The 22359-nt window shown below is 38.2% G+C and overlaps 1 protein-coding gene across 2 annotated transcripts in view; it reads left to right on the top strand.

Moving 5' to 3' along the window:
* plcb3 (phospholipase C, beta 3 (phosphatidylinositol-specific)) overlaps window positions 1-22359 on the top strand; it is a 60987-nt gene that overhangs the window by 9383 nt on the left and 29245 nt on the right. For both annotated transcript variants that reach the window (XM_041985402.1, XM_041985403.1), the window contains exon 2: window positions 11126-11212. In XM_041985402.1, coding sequence (XP_041841336.1) covers window positions 11126-11212 — 87 coding nt within the window. The remainder of the gene's footprint in view (window positions 1-11125; window positions 11213-22359) is intronic.

Here is a 22359-nt window from a genome sequence, read left to right as displayed (position 1 = left end):
AACCACTGCCTCCGACAAGATATTAGCGGGATTTGACTGTAGGAAAGGAACACAACTGTCTGAGATAATAAGGTTAGTTTATTATTGTTGACTAAACTGAGAAAGTCATCCCACACACATTCTCACAGCTGAGCCTGAGATGACAGCTGTCTTGCAGACAGGTGAAATTAAGTAGTTTCATCTCAACTTGTTCATAAGTTGTTGCTGTCATTGTCAGGGCTTATATGTAAGGCACTGGTAAATGTTTGGTCACAGCTCACTTTATCTTTAGAGAAATGATCTAGTAGCCCCAAGGGCATCCCATCACTGTAAATTAGTATACACACTCAGGTGCTGCGTTCTTATCAGTGCTGATCGGAGCCAGAGCTGATAAATACCTGCCACTACTGCAGAGTCATCTAATCCTGCTCTGAGTGCAAATGAAATACTCTATCTTTTGCATTTAAAAGCCAAATGCTAGTGTGTGTAAATGGATATTTGTGACTACTGTAAAAGGGGCTACAGACTAGATGAAATTGGTATCCAACTTCAGGCAAAAAAATAGGACAATATTCGTTACCCTTTTTTTAACGCAATTTCTTTCTCTTTTGATCAAAGCATCTTCTCTTAATAAAAATGCCCTCATAATTTTTCTTCCAATAGGCTTTTGCCCTGTATGTTGTGGCTTCTTAAACTCTGTTATCTATCTTCTGATTTGCCTATCTGCTTGGCTTTCCCAGTCTTTTTATAATATGCATTAAAAAAGTTATTAGCAGCAATTTTTATAAAGTAAAGGACAAAAAAGTCTGCCAAAGAAAGATAGTCTAATTATTTGAGATCTTGTTGAAATGCAGTTTAAAAATATCCCATTCAAAGTCAGCATTTAATGCTTATACAAAATTTTTATGTAAAAACGTACATTTCATGAGAACATACTGTAAGTGATTATACATACCTTGCTTTTCATTCTAGTAGATAAATACAAGGAAGCAACAAGTCACAAACTGTCAGACGTCTGGGAGATTAGGGTGAAGAAAGAAGAGAAGGAAAGAAGGAAGTAGTGCAGGATGGTGTGAATGTCTGACGCCATGTTGAGAAACACTTCTGACATCCTGACAGAGTGGTGAGAAATAACCTCTGGATGGATAGAGGGAGCGAGATGGAGAGGGGTGGAAGGTCAACTACAGCCACATGTGAAGTGTGGCACTGACATCTGGAGTTCTCCCTCTCCCCTAATCTTTGACTCTGTTAATAATCTGACCCTCATTCACTCCCAGCCTTTCTGTCTCTCTTTATCTTATATTTAATCTCTTCACCATTCATTGTTTTGTCATCTCTTTCCCCCTCTCATCCTCTTTCTGCTCATTTATCTGCTGTCTGCCTTTTTTGTTTTGCTCGCTCACTGACTTTTCAATCTGTTTTCTTTTTGTCAACTTTTTCTTCCTCATGTCTTTGCAGATTTTCCTCTCTTGTATCAGGTATCAAAGTAAACTGTCTACATTTTTGGTAATTTACTATCTGAAAATGAAAGTCTCTAATACATTACAGTGTTTTTAGTAGAATTAGTAGCAGTCTTGCTTGTCACTGTTCACTAAGCTGCTTTTTATCAATGTCCTATAAGGGCTATAATTTATCAGTGCGTAGATCTGTAAATGATCTTGCTTTCAGCTCTGACTGCTTGTTTTTACAAAAGCAAATGTTTTCCCTCCTTTTTCATAGGTGCAAACTAGAGTCTGAGAATGCTTTTATTTTGCATAATATGGTGTCTTGGTTATTTATACCCAATGCGTTATTACATTATAGTGGGGCGGCAAAGCTTAAAATACCATAAAAATTGTTTATATTGTGATTAAAGTACTAAATTTGCTAGGTAGGTTAAAATATGTACATGTAACTAAGCTGAACATCGGGACTTTGGCTCACATAGTTTATTTCTCAGTGATTAGACGGACATTTGTAATCATCAGAGTTTCTGCTTTCTTATGACACCTTGAGTGTGTTTGCTTGTGTTTCACCAGCTTAATGACTTTAAATGAAAACCGATATCTTAATAAATTCCAGCCAGACCTCCGACCTCTTCCCGGTGCTGAAGCAACTCTGGTCAAAGTGTTAAATGACATTAGGTTGAATACTGATTCTGGTCAAGTATCAGTCCTGGTTCTGCTGGATCTCAGTGCTGTGTTTGATACTGTAGATCACAGAATCCTGTTTCACAGGTTGTAAAACTAGGTTGGAGCTTCTGGAGCGGTCCTTAAATAGTTCGGGTCCTATTTAGAAAGCCGGAGTTATTTTGTTACGATCGGCAGCTAAGAATCTGAGCAAGTGGCCATGACTTTTGGAGTCCCCCAGGGATCAGTCCTTGGACCTCTTCTTTTCAACTTGTATATGCTCCCTTTGGATGAAAAAAAATGACAGAACTTGAACATTAATTATCACATTTATGCAGGTGTCTTTGTCATCAAATGACTGCAGCCCAAAAGATTTACTTTTGGGAGTTAGTATCTGGAGCAAATAAACACCTGGATGAGGGAGAATTTTCTACAATTAAATGAAGATAAAACTGAGATTATTCTGTTAGTAGCAAAGAGAAGAGGGTCAGCGTTGGCAAACACTTGGAGACTCGGGCTCTTAAAATCACAGACTAAGTTTGTAAACTTGGAGTGTTGATAGACTCAGACCTGACTTTCAGCAGCCACATCAAAGCTATCACTAAGACAGCTTTTTACCAGCTCAGAAACATCAACAGAATTAAAAGTTTAGTCTCCCATAAAGACCAAGAGAAACTCATCCATGCATTCATCTCCAGTAGGCTGGATTACTGTAAAGGTCTTTTAACAGGACTTCCTAAAAAAAGCATTAAACATCCGCAGCTCATCCAAAACGCTGCTGCTAGAGTTTTAACCAGGACTAAGAGATCTGAACACATCACACCAGTTTTGAAATCTTTACACTGGCTTCCAGTCAGTCACAGAATAGATTTTAAAACCCTTTGGATCATTTACAAATCCCAGAATGGTTTATGCCCAGAATACATCTGTGATATGTTCAGAGAATATAAACCTAGCAGAGCTCTTAGATCCAAAGACTCTGGTCAACTAGTGCTAACCAGAGTCCAGGCTAAACATGGCAGTGTAGAGTTAAGAGATCACTTCGTCTTCGTGTCTGACGTCAAGTTTAGTTATTAGCAAACATGGTAATGGTGAATGAGATCATGATGATACTTGATGATGTTATGAGAAAGAGACACAAACACAGTAGAGTAGTAGTGTTGGACTTAAAATCATTAAATGCATTGTGGCTTCTTCTTTGTTCCTTTCACGGGTCAAATAGCCATACTGCACAACACTGCCCCCACAGTTTCCAGTGGCACTGCTCCATTTGCTCTGTTGGGTATACATCAACAAGCTCTCTGAAAACATAGATAAATACACACAAAATGTTTGCCAGAAGACTGACAGAAGGCACGGTTTGTTTGTGTATGCATATTTAATATTGAGCATCAATGAGACCTCAGGCTGTGCATACACCAAAAAAAGGAAAGAAAAACAAAGGTATTACTTTATAATTGTTGTGCCTTTTTCAGAATTTTTTTTTTGTAGGCATTACAGTTTTTAATATGAAATTGGGTGGGTTTTAATGGTGTGCCGTGTTTGCTGGTGAAAAAGCAGTAATGGGTGATTTTGAACATTGAATTGTGGTAATTTGCAAATCCACAGCGCAGTCAGCTCTGAATGCAGCCAACACTGAGAGGAAGTGGGCATTTGTGGAAACAGAAAAACCTATCTTAGGATTTCAAAAAATAAACTTTACACACACACTGTATTATTTACTCTGCAGAGCATCTACCAGTGGCTGGGTTAATGGTTAGTTTGAAACATGTACGACCTGATCAGATGAAAGTTAAATGAACCCTGTGGAGAAATTAAATTGTGCAGCACCTGCCAACAGGGCAAAAAAATAGGACTCAAGAATTTGAATACACTACTGGAGATATTATCAGGAGTAAAAAAGTTACAGTGCTGTTCAGATAAACCTATCCGATGCCATCTATACTTTAATGTTCCTGCTAGTTTCTTTCTTTATAACTTATTTTTACCTTTCTCACCCCTCTCCACCCTCTCTCCTCTCACTTGAGTCCAAAGGTTACCTTCTATCATCAACTTTTACCATTTGCTAAAGCAGCAGTTGAAAAACACATACAAAGTGCACACTGGTCTTATTTCCCACGCAGCTACGGTAGGCTGTTTCCAACACACACACAAACACACAGTGTATGGTTGACCAAAGGTGGACTTGGAGCAGCCACTTTTATCAGTTTCCCTCTAATGGCTTTCTCCTGACTCACATTATACAACCACACACACACACACACACACACACACACGTTACTTTGTGGTGAGGAAATGCAGTTAAAAGGGAAACAGAAAAGCCATTTCTTTGGCTTTAACTTGCATGTCCTTGGAGGCTGTGATTTTTCAAGAGGTGCTCATTAGTTGGTCCATGTACGACATCAGCCACAGGGGGTGGTCTTTCCACTCTGTGTGTGTGTGTGTGTGTGGCATTATAGACAGGTAATGAAGACATTAGTTATGAAGATGTTTATTAGAGGGTCAGTACATCTGGAGGGGGTCTGGAGAAGGAACTGTGACTTTTAATCAATTAAGGTAGAAGAAAGGAATAGAAGTGAGTGATCTGCAGTGCGGGAAGAAAGATGGACATGGAAAAAGGAAAAGAAAGAATGAAAGGAAGCAAAACAAGACTTCAGAAGACTTCTACATATGGCAGTTAATTAGGGAGTGGGTGAGGTTCAATTATAGAGCCTCCACCCACTCACACATAGCAACACCCCATGGGGTGCTTGTTTACAATAAACAGGATGGATGTATGTGTGTGAGAAGACCATGCATTTCCGATTTTCTGGTAAAGTTTCTGACTCGTTCAGATAATTTTGCCTGGAAACTAAGGTGAAATGTTATTATATTACATGCACTTTGAACAAGCATTGACTTTGAACAAGAAAAAGTGGATAATTTACAAGATTACCGAAATTATTGTAACCAAGTAATTGGTGTACTTGCCAAATTCAATCACTCAGTAATTGATCTAAACAACCGTCCAAAACCAAATTATGAAGAATTTGCTACAATCTAAAACAAGGAGAGCAGCTGCCCTCAATTTTGTAGCTTGAAACAATTTCACTTGGTTTAACTGATGAAATGTAAACTTGTTAAGAGCCATTTATCAAACATGAGTAACTGGATGAAACATTGCAAAAAGGTTTGCACGCATGTCACAGTAAAAAGCATCACCAGAAAGCAGTTAACAGTTATGTAAAACTCAGCAGGCGTGACATGCAAATGTATCTAACCACAATGGTGTGTGTCTGAGCATGTGGATGTGTGTGTTTTTATTCTCCAACCAGTGCTTGCTTGAATGTTCTTTGGCAGATATGATTTTCCTGCCAAAACAAAGCCTATTGATCAAACCACTGTCTGTATGTAAATGTGTGTTTTTTGGGTCTGGTCCCATTGGAATTTCCTATTTATGGGAAAGTGTGTATTAACACTGTGTACACATGATCAATGGATTGTCAAGATAGTCAAAAAGGAAACAAATTTTTTTTATTTTTTTTTGTTTTTTAATGAATCAACTGATTGGCATATGTAAATTTGTCATGGCCATGCATTTGATCAAAGAGAATGACATTCATTGTGGTTTAAATACAAGAGGGGAATAGAACTTAATATTTCAAGTGTCTGTCTTGCTTCGTCCCTGATAGAAATGACAAATCACTGCTGTTTTAAGTTTTAAAAGTTCACTTTATTAGTGTGGAAAAAATTAATCTCCACCTCTCCCTTGATACTAATGATGACATGTTTTTGTCTTATTAGCAACATTTCTACTGCTAATGAACTTTAATTAAAATACTATTGCACAACAATGTGGTGACTTGTAGTCGAGGGTGACTGGTATGAAATAACTTTAGGCATATGCTGATATTCAGTTGATTTGATTATTTTGTTTTTTCTTTTAATGTGTTTGTATAGCATCACAGAAAAATGAAAGGTTAATCAATATCTAATTAAAGAAAAGCGAAGTCCAGCTGGAAAAACAAAACAGAACAAAAAAAAAGGAAATGTAACATGGTGCTTATGCATATTTGCTATAGAATACTAAAGAAGAGGATATGGTAATTGGTTGGATGGTTTGTTTTGTGTAAAAAAAAAAGGCTCTCCAGGGAACCGATGCATAAATGGTGCATGCTCATAAGAACATGTGTGTATGCCTTTAAATCCCACACAAATTGGACTCTATAAAGGGAGGATGTGTGATGAGGCTGTGCGCCTCACAGATTCTTTGAACCGTGTGTACGCACGTTTTCGAAGCAGTTGTAGCCTGATTGTTTCTGGCATTTGAATGGCTCATTCACTGCAATTGGTTTCCAAAGAAGACAGCAAACCATGCTTGGAGTGTACATCTCTTTCTTCCTCCTAAACATCTCCACACAAGGCTGTATGTGTTCATCTGCTGCTGATAGAGCAACAGATGAGTAATGATCCTTTTCGGGCAGCACAGTGGTGTAGTGGTTAGCACCGCTGCTTCACAGCAAGAAAGTTGTTAGTTTGAACATTCGCTGGGGGGAAGATGACAGTGGCCCTTTTTTGTGGAGTTTGTTTGTTTTCCATGTGTATGCGTGGGTTCACTCTGGGTACTCCGGCTTCCTCTCACCATTCAAAGACATGTGTAGTAAGTAAATTGGTCACTCCTTAGGAGTGAGTGTGAGCGTGATTGGTTGGTTGTCTTTGTGTTGGCCCTGTAACAGACTGGCGACCTGTCCAGGGTGTACCCTTCCTCTTGCCTGCTAATTGCTGGAACAGGCTCCAGCTTCCCCATGACCCTGAATTAGACTAAGCGGCACAGAAAATGAATAGATGAAGGATCCTTCTTTCTGTGGTATAACAGAATTGATCAGTTTTTTGTTTTCATTCACCAGTTTTTCATCTGTTCCTGACTATAAAACTGAGGTTACTAAACAGATTTCCTCTTTTTTACTTGAGGTGTTTCACACTCAGTAAAAGCTAGTTCCTTTTCCTTTAACATGGTTTCCATTGCTGTGCATATTTAGGTGAAAAAACAGAAAGTGGAAATCATACTTGTGGATGTATATTTTAAGTATGATTAGATAACAAACATGGCACAATTATGCGTAGCCATGTTCCTTAGTGTGCATATGCACAGTTTTAGGGATGATACTGGACAATTTTTATACCTCTGGCCTCAGATATCTTTGTGAAAGTAAAAAAAAAAAAAAAAAAAAAGATGGCATGGCATATGGGAAAGTGTCATGAGTCTCAAACTTCTTTATCTAAGTTTCCTCAGCAACAACAGAGCACAGCCCATAGATATGCCTGCATGTTGATCAGCTTGTATGCTCAGATGTTACTTGATATATATTATCAGAAAAGAAAAAAATGATAATAAAAGGGCAAATAATTGGCCACCCTTTTAACTGGTATTCCTCTAACTTGAAGCTCCTGGAAGTACAGCAGATGGCTCATCCACCTCAAACATGGGTAGCAACATCGTTTATATCATGGCATAATGTTTGGTATAAACTCAGGCTGTTATTGCAGGGTTCTTACATAATTATCATTTATATCTTTGTGTCAGCGTGCTTCGCAAGAGAAAAGACATTTTAGACAATACAGGATGATACAAGACGATAAATGGAAATGTTTTAAGGACACATATAATATCAAATACTAACAGTGTTTCAAAAGAAAAAGTTGACCCAGTAAATTGTGTTTTATTCTTCTGGTAGGTATATCTGTGTGTTTTCTCATCTTTGCTCTAACTGCTAGCTAAATACAAACAGGTAGGGTTGATTATCATTGTGAGGGGTAGAGATGTCATATCACCATTGGTGTAACAAAGCAGTGGGATAAACCACTTTTATCTTCCTTGTGTATGAAGTTCTGGTATTTTTCAAGCTTTTTATTTAGAATTTTTTATCAACGGGTGTCTAGAAACAACATATTTTAGGTGCTGTTTTAAAAATCAGAATTTGCCATTATGTTAGCGAGTGAAGCTCTTTTTTGTTTATAGGTACTTTGTCACAGCTGTTCACATAATCCACCAAAAACACTTTATCCTGCTTATTTATGAAGCGGGGCGGCGGGTGGAGGGGGTTGGTCATTTCTGTTTAAAATAAAAATTAATTTAAAGGCATTATGAATGGCTTAAGATTTTTACCAAAGCTGTACCAGGTTACAGGACAAGTTTGAGTAAAATCCAAACTTGATAGGCTGCATACTTTCAGCAGGTTTTATGTATGGCATGAATGAAAACTGAAACGATTTTGCTAAAGCACTGTCTGAGAAGTTTCATCTCCTCCGTGGCTTATGCTCATCTGCAGAAAATGGCAGGGATTTCCTCTTAATGGCTTTACTTTTTTCTTTTGTGAATACCAGTGAAAGGTAGTGGAAGCTGCTGGCTGTGTGCTCTTGCTAGCTGTATCTTTATAGCCACTTTACTTTTTTGGTTGGATTTGTTTGGTGATTGTTGTACAAGTTGTGAGCTTCAAGACTTTTTGATTCAGTGGAAAAACTGTCACTATGCTTTCATCCGTTGTTCATTGTGGATTGATTCTGTCTGTGATTTTAAAGGGAGAACTGACTTTGGATTAAAATGAAATGTGTCCTGTAATTGACCCGTTTATTTGTTTTTGCCCAGAAAAAAGCATTTTGATTAGCTGTATAGCTAAATATTTAATACAAAACACAGCTGTCTCTGGAGCTGATTTGGATATTTGATTGTTTTGGACTGTACACACTCCTAAATTTGTATTTGGTTCAGTTTTGTTGTCTTGAAATTCCAGCTTAGCATGCAAAAGATAAACAAACACGGAGCCCAGGCTTCGCTTCAAGTCAAAGAACCGTGCAGCTCTAACATTTGCGGCCTCCAATCACCAGCTGAGCGGAGCATCTGACATGAGGTCACAGTCTTAAGATGGTAATCACAGCGTGCAGTTGGGGCTGTATGGCTCTGCAGTTGGATCAGTGAGTAAAACCGAGGTCACAAGTTCAGTAATTTATAGAGCGGAGTTGGCTTCGTAGTTGAAGTTACACTCAAGTTACTCTTTCACAGGGTTTTGTGTGAAGGCAAAGTGGGGTGTAATGTGCAGTTGCATCACTGTTACCTCATAAGAAACAAACTCTAAGCTTAAAAACATCAAAACAGCTAAATGTTGTTTATATTTGTGTTTGCTGTAAGGCATGTTGAATTGCTTTTTTTCTGTAGGAAATGTGCCTTATAAATAAAATTGCCTTGCCTTAGCTAAGCTTAGGATTTAACCCCTTTTGTAAGGACCAAATTTAGTGCTCAGTTAGGCCTTTGTAGTGTGTCTAAAAATCATCCGTTGTTCTTTCTTACTTCATGCAATGCACGCGCATTAGTTTGCTTAACAGAGAGCAGTGAAGTAAATCTAAATTTATAACCACTGACAGATAGTTGTTTAAAAAATTGTTTTGTCTCTGAAATCTGAAACCTTCTCTTTGCAGCTTGTATTAATTTCTATTCGAGTCAAACATAATTTAAGATTTTTTTTCTCTCTTTTGACATTTTGTTTCTTCTTTTTTCTCCAACCTTTTTCTCCTCCCTCCTACCCACTTGCTCACCATCCTTTTGCTCTCAATCCTCTCCTGTCTTCCTCTCCTTCCATCTTTCTTTCCCTCCTGCTAACCCGCTCTCCTCTAGCCAACCTTGGAGCCTAAACTCAAGGTATGTTTAGTTTAGACAGCAATAGTTATGGATAATTTGTAGGAAATAATGCATTGAGGAATCTTGAGAAGCTGTCATAGAACACACCGTTCACTCAATGTGTTTGTTATGCAAATGATCATATTTCAATTGTCATAAGAGTGAAAACTGTTTGCTTTTATTCCTGTTCATGAATTATGTTTATTTAAGGCATGAGCATTATAAGCATGAATGAGTTTATTAGGCCTGTTATAGTGTGTGATATTTAGGTGTGATGTTTGGTTGTTTTTGCTTCCAGTATCCAGTTCATTGATATTATTGTGACATTTTATCGTTCATTTCCACAAAGCTTTGTTAAAAGCTTTGTTAAAAGCTTTATGGGATGTTTTCTGTGGGTTTGCTTTACTTCTATGTAATGCTGGTGATGATGCTGATACTGATGCTCATGATGACTGGTGTCAGTGAGTCATCGGTCACTTTAGTAACAATCTGGATCATCACTGTCTGTCAGGATCTCTGGACAACATTTTCATCTGTTGCAGCAAAACTGTGATTACCGAGCCAGAAGCTCTTTGTGTGTGTGTGTGTGTGTGTGTGTGTCTGATCATTCTCCATGATGATGCTAATGACATGTTGATTCAGACTCCTGTGCTGTTATTATGCTGCTCATGAATGAGATTTACATGCTGGCTTAGGTGTGTGGTTTCCACAATCAAAACAGCTGTTACACAACATGTGACACAAACATTCTGTCCATCTTCCTGTCTGTCTGTCTGCTCTGGCATAATGGTGACGTGCTTTAAGACAGCTGTTGCTATGAACTGCATGCTTCAGTATCACAGTAAACAGATGTGAGATTAGTATACTTAGATAATAATAATGAGATAACTGTGCAGACAATCATAGCCTGGTTTACTGATAAGAAAATAAGCCACTCACCCGGTCAGATTAACCATGTTTTTCTTTTCCTTTTTTTTTTCTTCTTTTTTTTAATTTAGCACCTTTTAGGTAACTGTTACAAATAAATGGAAGAGATGTGGAAACATATTTATGGAGCAAAATGGTGGCAGATCATGGGACTTGTAGCCGACTTTAGTTGTTAATGCACAGCTTTCTGTGCAGTGAGCATCATGTTCATTCACTTCGTTAAATTTCAGCTGAACAGCACTGCTTTTGTAAAACTTCTGATCATGTAAACTCACAAACAGAAAAAATGTCCCCAGTTGTAATATTAAGATGTAACTGAAACATGCTTAAAGAGCTGTATTTGCCCTTATTTCTGCTTAGAAAACCTGAGCTGTCTGGGTCCTTTCTCACAGCTGTGTGATGTGAGATGGTTATCCTGTGTGTTCATCCCTCTAACATTTCCATTTATGTTGTCACCTAGGAGCCCAACAGTGGTCCCCCGACTCTGGTGACCCTGAAAGTGGATCCAGATGGATTCTTCCTCTACTGGACTGGAGGGGCCAACCTGGTAAGAAACACAGAAAAAGAAACAAGCCCACCTTACAAAGAACTTAGAAAAACACACATGATGGAATAGAAATGGGCCACTATAGAGCATTCTTAATGTACCAACATAAGTGCTAATATGAGTAAAACACTTATTTGTTCACTTTAACACCGCTGTACAGCTATAAACCCATTTCATACAGATTTAGTCCTTAATAGCTGTTCCTTCCTTCTCCGTCTCTTTTTCTTTTTGTGGTTTTCCTCAGTCCATTAGTTCAACCAAAATGGGTTTCATCTATTTGTTGTGGTTTTATTTGTCTCCTCTTCTTTCTTGTTCAGTCTCCTCCCTATTGTTCTGTGGTCTTCATCAGTCCTGATCTCACTCACTCCATCAGTATTTCTACACATCCATTCCCCCCTTCCAAATCTTTGGTTAGCCATTTGTTAGCTCATTATTGCAGCAATATTAGATTGTTTCAACATCTAGCTAACACAATTAGCAAGATACAGTAAACAGCATCATGAGGATGTTGTATTTTGAGATAACTCTGAAGTATTTGTGTGTTGGAAGTGTTTGAGTCTAATATCTGTTTTAATACACATAAAATGCACAGTGTGACACTGAGGCTGTCATGATCTTGAAGTTTAGCTGGCATACATTTTGGTTTGCATTGATTTTTGGCAGTAAGTAGTTTAATAGTGCTTTTGTTCAGTTTGTTTTAGATTAGTCAGATTACCCAGATTTGTTGCAGATCCAGCCTCTTCCAAATTACTGGGGTCTGCTGTTTTTGGTTAACATAAAATCAAAATGCACCCACAACAATGCGGGTGATGAGATACTGGATCTCAGTATCTCATTGAGATACTTCTGCTTTAGTTGTAAAAGTTGTAAAATGAATAAATTATTGCATTTCTCTTAGTTTCATGCTGCTGCTTTAGTAGATATTACAAATGAAACATGTATTTGCAGTCATGCGTAATATTTCTAAAAGTTCTTTACTTGAACTCTACTGTGTTTTGTTGTGTGTGCTTCTTGGATTGGATTACATCTCAGGGCAGCTCAATTAACTCAACCTGCTCTACCACTCATTCGGCTGGTTGTCCTGAAGGCGTGGATGGAAGGAACTTTTAATAGAAAATATTACGGTGTGGTGTTTGCGTGTTGTAGAGTACGTGCACATGTGTGAATACACATATCTGGGCCAGTGCACACGCCCCCCCCCCCGTCTGTGTGTGCACGTGTATCAGCATGTGTTCATGCATTCACATAACAAACAGAAGCTTTAAATACTCATTTTATCCTGATGTCTTACTTGTGCATGTGTCTGCACACACGTGCATGTGTGGGATTGAGATAATAGGCCATTTGTCGCCTGAGGTGCAGCAGTGACACTGTTTAGACTGTCAGCTATGGATTCTTCTCATCAAGATGGTGAAGCTTTACTTGGGGATACTTGAAATGGGATTGTTCCGTTGTCTTAAAAGTTGTTGCAGAACATCAGAAGAAATGTATTAAACCGTTTTCTTCCACAAGCTGACAAAATTTCCTAAACTCTTAATGAAATGTTTGTGACAGACTTTGATGAAAATACTGTATGAGCTTCCTTTTCAGCCAAATCTTTACACCTCTCTTCATAGTAGGCAGTTTTTGTTCGATGATCCACTCAGCTTCTGGGGTGCTTCTTATTTGAGATCGGTCCTAAAGCTATGAATTACACATAGATGTAGACGTAAACTATGCTCTATATAACTGTTGATTGGAGTTTAACAACAAAGCAGAAAAAATAGTGTTTGCGTTCTAAATCTAACATAAAGGGAATGCAGCACGATTTCAGCTTGAAACGTATTCCAAAAATCTTATCTGCTCACTAAGTTTGATATATTCTAGCCAAGCCTGCCCCAAAGTGCCGTGGTTAACTTATATTAAAGTTTTTACAGTGTTTGTGACTTCATATACTAAAATACATACTCAAAAAAATTTTTTTTTTAAAAATATATCTGATTTATGTTGCAATGGAACTAAAAAAACACAACCAAAGAATCATCATTTTTATTTTTACTTTAAATCTTTTACTTTAAATCTGGTGACTACATTTTCTACAATGCAACATTCCTTGGTGTCAGATTGATTGTGATGTGGGTAAAAATCAAATCATTGTCTTTTGCACCTCTGAGTATGGTTCTGGAAAAATAAACAACTACGGAAATTTTTTGTGCTTCCTGTTATAAGGATCTAATTATGTGTTATCTCAACACAAATACTTATAAAACTGTTTTTAAGCGTGCAGCTCTATCTTGAATTTTTTCCAAAAATTTTCTGGCATGACAATGCAAACGTTTGCAGTATTTGCTCTGACCTTTTCTAGAATTTTCCACCCAGTTCTCTTGTAAAATTGCATTCATCAAGTGAGACAAAGTGGAATAGTAGCAGCCAATCCCCCAGAGCATTGACTGGGAGCAAATGTGCATCCTAGTAAGATTTACTACTTCATATTCTTTTCTGCAGGTCATTATTTTGCTCCATAACTGTTCACGCGTCATTGGATATAAGTCTGGTATACCAGAAACAGTTATCAAGGAGCCTTATTCTTCATTCTCATGTTGTAAAGTTATTTCCACAGCACACAGTTTTTATCATGCCTTGCTTACTTTGTGCTTTAGACAGACACAACCCTGCACACATTACCTTATATTACCAACAGAATCTCTCATTTTAATTGAATTTTTTTAGAAGGTCTTTGATGTGCTTGTGTGAGCAGCATTCATTCAAAAAGTTCAGCTTAACTTGCCTGCACATCTTTCTGAACATCTCCAGTGTAAATGCATGAAAACAGACTTAAGTGAAGACAGTTTCTGGCACCCATCAGAGTCAGTGCCACTTCACTGGATGCGCTACAATGCCCGTCTGCTACTTTTCATCATCATTAATGTTGGCATGACTAGGTTGGGTTGTGGCTTCTATTCTTATTTCAGTAACGGGAATGAACCTTGGTGACGGTCACGACCACAAGTGATGACAATAGACCTCAAAACATCTGGAGCACGGAGGCTAATTACAGAGAAATGTTTATGGTAGTTATTTTATGTTAATTTACTTCAATTCCAGCTCTTTCTGTGAGATAATTTCATTTTGTCAGTTTTGTGGTGAATTTTACTGTGCGTACTGGTGAGTAAAACTCTCAGTCAAACTTTGGCCAGTGCAGGGACGTCTGTCTCTTTAACCTCATAAGCTTTTAGAGTGATGCAGGTTTACAGCCAAGCTCAGAACATCTGGACAGTTGTAGAAAACAGAAGAAAAATGTGGCGTTCTGCTCCTGCAAACCTCTTATTTATTTATTTTGGTCTCAAAAAGCTTATTTTGGCAAATCTAATTTGAAAATAGACACACCTGGATTTTTTTTAGAGTGACTGTGTAATCATTTCAATGATCCCAGAGTGAAGCTATAATTCAGTCTTGTGGCTCCCCAGGAGGTTTCCAGGCAGAGCTCAGAGGAAAGAGGACACAGCAACACAGATATCCAGAGATTATTAATGAGAACAGTTAAGACACTTTCACATGGATGACAAGGGTATTCTGGATGGAACCCATTTCTCTTAATAGAGGCACCCAAAATATTCAATCTCAAGCGCAGTTTTTATTTTGGGTTCAATGCTGCTCTTGTTAAATGCCAGAAACTTCAACCAAACATATAATCAAGGTGGCGGATGGTGTGTGTGTATGTGTATATATATATATATATGTATATATATATATATATATATATATATATATATATATATATATATATCTCATGATTAGAGAGCTTGTGATCAAAGAGAGGACACTCACTCACCTAAATAATTTTCATAATCTCAGCAAAGGCATGCAAGAGCATCCAAAAGTCTGCAACCCAGAAATGTCAAAAGCCATTCACAAGTTGAGAAAATATAACATCTAGCATAAAGGTGACATTGCATTTTACAGTATTTAGGGCATCCTGGTTCATATGATTTGAAGCTCAGCCTATGGGGGTTTAAGTGTCTGAGGACACGACACACACTTTCTTTAGCCCCAAGCTCCACATACAGTAGCTCCGCAAGTAATGTCAAAGATTTCAATGACACAAAATTTGAATTAATTTTTGACCACTTTGTGTGTTTTCTGCTGCATCTTTGGAAACCACTGGCTCAGAAAATTAGTTTCTGCTTTTGTCACTCAGTTAGCAAAGATTGTGGCAGCAGCGAGAATCAGTCTTGTACCAAATAAAGACAAAAATCTTGCGAGTTTAACAAGTGCTCTGTAATGTTTCTCAGTTTGGCTGCAATCATGGTTCTCTGAAGATACACAACAATGGTTTTGCATGTCTCCACGCAGATGGATGTTATGAGTTGCAGAGAAACTGCCCCACACACACCTCTGAATTACAACAATATGTTGGACTTATAGCTGGACGTATAGCTTCAACACTTGGCAATTCATTACAATAATGTAAACGTTTGTACAGAGCTGTAAAAGTTGGCCCATGCACAGCGTGGAGATGCACGTTCCAGCCTTTCCTCATGTTCCATCCATCATCCCACTTTAAAACCACTTTTTCTTCTTATCTGACTCTGTTTGGATAGCCTGCTTTCATCCACTCATCTTCTCTTTTAAACATGCTCCTTAACAGTTCCTCCTTACCCACTATTGTGTAGCCACCTTGATTTGCATCCTTTCACGTTTTCTCCAGGTTTTCTTCCATCATTCCATCTTACATCCATCTGTTTCATGTCATCTTCTTCTTTGGCTTCACTTTGTTTAACATTTTTCTTTAAATATCCCAACTCTTTCCTCTGTTTTTCCAATATTTCATGTACCACTGTCTCTGTGTTGACACTTTCCTTGAACAATGTTCTTGTCTTTCATATTTCTTGCTCATCCTCCGTTCCCTCCCAGCATCCCTTCCTATCTCTTTGTCTGTTATCTCCCTTCCAACATCTTTACATAATGTTTGGAGGGGCATGTTCCAAGAACTCTAAATTGTGTGTGTGTGTCCCACAATTTCCCATCATTTTTGAGTCAGTGGTGATAACAACAAACTGGCTAATGTACGCACGTGTACACACACACACACACATACACACTGTGGCTGTGAGGAGACAAACCCCACCATGCCCCAGTCTGCACTGGTTTTCTTTTGCTTTCCAGTCACTGTCCCTCTTTTTTTTTCAAATCTGCCCAATCATGATGAGCAGTGTATTTGTACACTAACAAGCCCACTTTTATCTAACCAAGGGACAGCCTCCAGATCCAGATATGCTATTTCCAGGCTTTTGCAAGCATGAATTGAGTGGGGTGCAAAGGGGATAAATTTCACAAATATTTTAGTGCAGTAGTAACAAGAAGGGGCTATTGTAAATGGTGTTTTTAATAAAACTGTGCAACATGCACCAGCCAGATCATGTCCAGGAGGAACTCAGAATAGACATGCTTTGGAAGACAGAAGCCCTTTTGATAAACAACATGCTGCAGAACTTCCTGCAATTAAGCACTTTTGTGCTGTTTAAGAAAGATTCTCTCATTTGTCTTTGGATTTCAGTCAAAATATGTTAATGATCTATTCTAACTACTGACCCCTGTGATTCCTTGGTATCCAGTTTTGTAACTAAGTCCTCAGCATTTTCACTGTGGGTCGGTGGGTTGACTCCAGCTGAGGCTACATTCTGAATGCAGCGCATGCCAGTGGCTGTGGGTTACACAAGAGCCCAATTCACACATATGCTTACAACTTCCTGTTAATCCTGCTGCCAGTCCTCTTTCTGTTCTCTAACCAACCCCTCCTCCTCCTCCTCTTTGCACTTTCATTGATCTTTGCATTTTCATTCCCGGTAAAATGTTTTGGATGTTTAATGGATGCCCCTGCTGAAAAGGAGTTTTCTAAAAATGCTGATATTGCTGTTTAAACTGGTCTGTAATCCTTTCAGACCAACAAGTAGATGCATTGAATTAAGATAGCTTTATAGAAGTGTCCTCAGAATGTCTTATTTAAGACATAAGACAAATTAACATCAAAATAAAGGGTTTGATTTAGAGAAGGTGACCCTTATTTATTTGCAATCTGGTCAATGTGAAGCCCTGATTTCCCTACTATTAGGATATTAATCATGCCTTGTGAAGCCTCTTTTCTTTTAAGCACTTGCCTGTCTCTATTGTGATCCATATTGAATTCTCAATTTTTTTAACCTATCAGGAAACATGATGGGATATTAACTGCTATTTGCAATGCACCTTATCAGGAGTACCTGCCTTTATAATCCAGTGTTGTCTCTTATGAAAATGTATCAGAAAAAGAATTACAATTTTAAAAAGGAGTTTTATAAAATGTTGTGTTCAGTCTATTTTAATCCATTGATTGTAGAAAAAAAGAAGTGACTTTAAGTACAGGACCACTGACAAGCACTCAAAGCCAGCTCCGATACATCTTTGTCTACAACAGTCTCAGAAAGCATCAACTTCTTTCCAGAAATGCTTTGGCAATATTCACATATACGTGATTCATTAATGCTCAGTCATGGTTGTGCTGGGCATTTTGAACTGCAGTAAAAGTCATGAGATCAGACTCAGTCTGGACTCCGGCTAGATGACAACTTGTTCCTGCAAGTGCAAAGCAATGGACCCACAACTCAATTCAGGAATGCAAGAAGTCACCCCATTTAAAATGAGTAAGTCTGCTGTAACCTGAAACATTTATGTCTGAATTCTGCCTAAGTCAACACATATTTCTCCCCAGTATGGTGTCATTACCTAGATACGGGATCAGTGTGCTGGTGATCCTTTAGCAGATTTTTGTCGTCAAAGATGCATGCTTCTGTCTAATCAGTTTTGTTCAAATATGGCTGCTTCTTAAAGAACAAGATGGCAATGGTCAATTGCAGAATTTGAGCCTTTAAGTAAACCATTTCACAAACCACTGGGTAACATCACAATTGCTCCATCCATCATTTAGTTGTTGCTTTTCAGGTCGAAACTAATGCACCTCAATTGTGCAGTGATGTATGAAAGTACAGAGGCAGAACAGGGGGATCGAAGTTAATCTGCTGCCAGTGGGCTATGTCTGTAAGGGAGAACCTGCATTTTGAAGCACACCGCTTTAATAGACAATATGGTCTTCACTCAGATGATTCTGCAAATCCAGAGTAGTGTAAGCACACAATGATGTGGCACGAAGTTTCTTCTGGTTGGCATGTGTGAATCACCAAAGAGGAACAGCAGTGAGATAAAGAGGAACTGCACCTAACAAATAAATTACTTAAACTACAACTAAACAGTAAATGACACAGCCATGGCACATTCTGTTATCACAGTGTGTTGTATGTTTTCACAAATTTGTTCAAAGTTGTAGTTTCTTCTGTTTGTGGATTGTGTTTTCAGATTTTGGGTTTTATTATGATGTTTCTGCATATATTTTAGATTGCAGTGTTATTTGGGAACACGCTTATTTAAAAATAAAGGTAAGTGCCTCAGTAGATGAACTGAACATTTCTGTGTTTATTCCCCACACGAGCTTTTCCAGCACAAATTTTTTGTCAGTAAAATGTACTTTAGAATAAATGAGGGGATGGGATTTGATACAGTGTGGTTAGGCTGCCCTTGGCGATGTGAGGCCTCACCTGTCACAGAGTTAAAATATACCTGTAACAGCAGCTAATATTCCTGGTCACTATTTTGTTTTTATTTGCTGTGCGTCTGATTTACCTTTTAAATGTCTTTTCCTCCCACATTTTCCGGCTCCATGCTCTCCATCTCGGGGCAGCTGGCAGCTATCAGAGAGATGAGGCAAAAGTTGTTCTTCTAATATAAACTGAAGGATGACATTTCCTCCCGCTCAGCTCTCCAGTTTTCTTTCTTAGCCTTCCATCTCACAATTTATATCCTTTCTTTCCCAACTACACCTTTTTTTCTTCTTCCTCCCCTGTCTTCTTATCTCCCTCTCCATTCCTCATCAGTATATCAATTTTACCACATGGACCTTCCTCTTAAGAGTTATTGCTCCTTAATTTCTTGCAACAACACTTCTAATCTCCCTCATTCTCTCTCTGGGCGTGGGAAAATGGGCAGGAAGTTGCACAGACATGTGGGGTGCTGAGGGAATTTCGTTGCCCCCTCTTCCCTCCTTCCATTTCTCCTCCACCAAAAAGATTCCCATTAATGTTTTGTACAGCATTCCTTTCTTCCCTTCTATCCATCTTTCAGTCTTCAATTCCTTCTATCCTCATGGCTTCCAGGCCACATCAGTAGCACCTGTGCTTTCAGATATTTTGCCCCAAGGGATGCAACAGAGTTGCCGGCAGACCTCTGGCTTGGCCTCCTGTGGTGTGGAATTGATTTTAAATACCTTGAACAAAGTGAGGAAGTGTACTTCAGTGTGAAATGTGTCACAGCCTGGAGCTGTGAAAGTGAGCTGAGCTGTGTAAATCTAACATGACAAGCAGGTGACATCCTCTAGATCAATAAGGCTGAGTTAGGGTTTAAATTAGGCTGTGCTTTTTTGGTTTTTCTTTATTATCTTCATAGTGATTTCTTTCTTTAATTATTAAAAACATTTGCTATACATTTAGATTATTTCTGCATGCCCTCATAGAACCAATCCCCACCTGAACTGGAAACAGTGAGTTTATATTTGTATGTAGGTACAGTCACCCAGGCTGGAGAGTGTATCCAAGATACTAAAACAAGACTTTTCCAGAGTAGCAGCTTCTTAGTTATGAAGCTTTTAGTATGTGTTTGAGTGTAATGAGCTAGCGGATTAGTTAGAATGATTGTTGGCAGGTATAGGTAGAGCTCTGATAAAGAAAGCTCTCTGGGTCTAGTCAGACATCCACAAGGAATTAACTTGGAACGAACGGTTTACATATCACACTCTTGGTCACTGGTGTGCACACACAGCAGCCCACAGGGGAAGTGAAGTGTGGCAGCTGATAATGTGACAGTTTCCTCTCTTCCTTTCTTTTCTCTTGGTTTCTTTACTTCACTTGGCTGCATGTTTTATTTTCTGAGCAATCTTCATTTTAACTCATAGAGACATGCTGGTGCGCACACACATAGATAATGAAACACACACACACACAGATCCACATACCCAATGTGTTGATCTGCATGAAGAACTGAGACGTTGCGTGGTATCGAATCTATTGTCAAAGCAGACGCTTCCTGCACACAGGATGAGTTACTGTGTAGATGTGTGACTTGTGTTTTCTCTACTGTTTGTGTGTGTGTGTCTGCTTATGGTGGTTTATTTAATTCATTTATTACAGGATCATATTTACGTAGATTATGTTGTCATTAATCATTATTAATTTGTCTACAAAGTAATGACATCCTAATTATAGATGTAATGGTTAAAATCTGTGAATGATTATGGCATAATGAGGAAAAAATGTTAGCTATGAGAGCTGAACCGGTCTTAGTTAAAACCACTCTTCCTAATTCTTGTTGCTGTAATGGTGCATGCAGAGCTCAGGTATTTTAAATGATATTTGGATGTACAGACATTGTGTTTGACCTGTAAAAACACTGATATAAATTCACAGTAATCTTGTTGTCTTAACTGCTGGCTTCTTTTCAACTGGGTAAATCATCATATTCTCTATATTCATGCTCTGGTGGAGCCTGTGGTTCAGGAGGAATAACAGGCCATCCAGTAATTGTTGTTGTGAATCACGGCTTCTTTAGTCCACATGTTGAAGTGTGTCTGGGCGAAATATTGAACCACACATTGCCCACAATGAGTTTACGATAATACACAGAGTGAGAGGCTCTGCATGTTTGCGTGTGTAGATCAGTGATCTTGTCCTGTACTATAAATCTCTTTTAGTAGTCATCAAGACAAAAAATTCTATATAAACACAATCCAGTGGGGACATCATTCTAGTAACGTTGCAGTTGGTAAATGCAGGAAAAAGTAGAACAATAGTTGTAATAATCAGAATTTTTGCTTAAATCCGTTTTGCTGCTAAGAACTTAAGAAATTCAAACGAATATTTGATCAATATATTAATTTATATGCAGCTAAAGCTCCTGTGATTTATGAGAATATCTGAAAAAACTGTCAAATATTAAGCTTAACAGTAGGTCTATTTCTTCTTCTGGTGTTTTACTTTAGGGCCTGTGTTACAAGCTGTAACAAGGCTAGCTTGTTTACTCTTGAAGCACAGATCTCAGTTGACTGGAACAGGCAAGAGCTCAAGTTTCACACACGGCAGTAAAAATGCCAACATATAGACACATAGTACAAATGTGATGTTGTATTTATGATTGTTCTTCATGTATGAAGACCAGTCATGCAATCTGAATATCAGGATACCCTACATTCATTGTTCTGGATTATCCAAATAGAATGGTTGTATCCCCCATCTTAAACTCTGATTTGAAAACTTAGCCTTGTGGTCTGCCTGAATTCACCTATAAACCCATTATCACATTATATAGTCCATATTTAATTCATGAAGTCTAAGAATGTCAAACTAGGATTCTTTTGTGCTATTTTTAAATGATTTTTTAAAACAATTTTTGTGTCTTTCCCACCGTGTAGCCCTGAAACCAGCAGCTATGGCTTCCAATCATTAATATAAGCAAGGCTAACTGTATGCTAGCTAAAGCTTCAACAACAGTAACTTGGTAAAAGAAACTAAAAAGCTGCTCTTTGCTAGACTACACACTTACACATGATTTTTCTTTCTTTTAACCAATTCTCGATGTTTCATGTTTTGTTTTTTGGGGCGTACGTGCGTGTCTATGTGCTGCTGGCTGCACATGAGGGTTTGTGTTGTCAGTGATCTTTGTTTCTATGCTACAAAAGATTTATGATAGCTGAAACTGCTTTGGCTTTGTGAGAGTTTGTGTGTGTTTAGTTCACCCTTTATTTATTTGCGCTTTGAGACATTTGGTTATGAGTGTGTTGTTTACGGATGTGCTAATTTTGTTGATGCCCCACTTGCTTTTATTTTCCATTAGGGATGTTGTTCTCCATCCTTTTGCATTTTGACTGGCTTTAATGTTTGATGCGTGTTGTTTTTCTTGATTTTTTTTTAAGTAATAATAATAACAAATAAATCTATTAAGGAACTTTTTGTCTCCATGCAGATTGTAAAAGAGCTCACACTATAAATCATGGCTACGTGTAGAATGCAAATGTTAACATACTTGGTTTT

Source organism: Melanotaenia boesemani, chromosome 5 (genome assembly GCF_017639745.1).
Source record: "Melanotaenia boesemani isolate fMelBoe1 chromosome 5, fMelBoe1.pri, whole genome shotgun sequence".
Taxonomy (NCBI): Eukaryota; Metazoa; Chordata; class Actinopteri; order Atheriniformes; family Melanotaeniidae; genus Melanotaenia; species Melanotaenia boesemani.
This window is presented reverse-complemented; position numbering and strand designations above follow the sequence as displayed.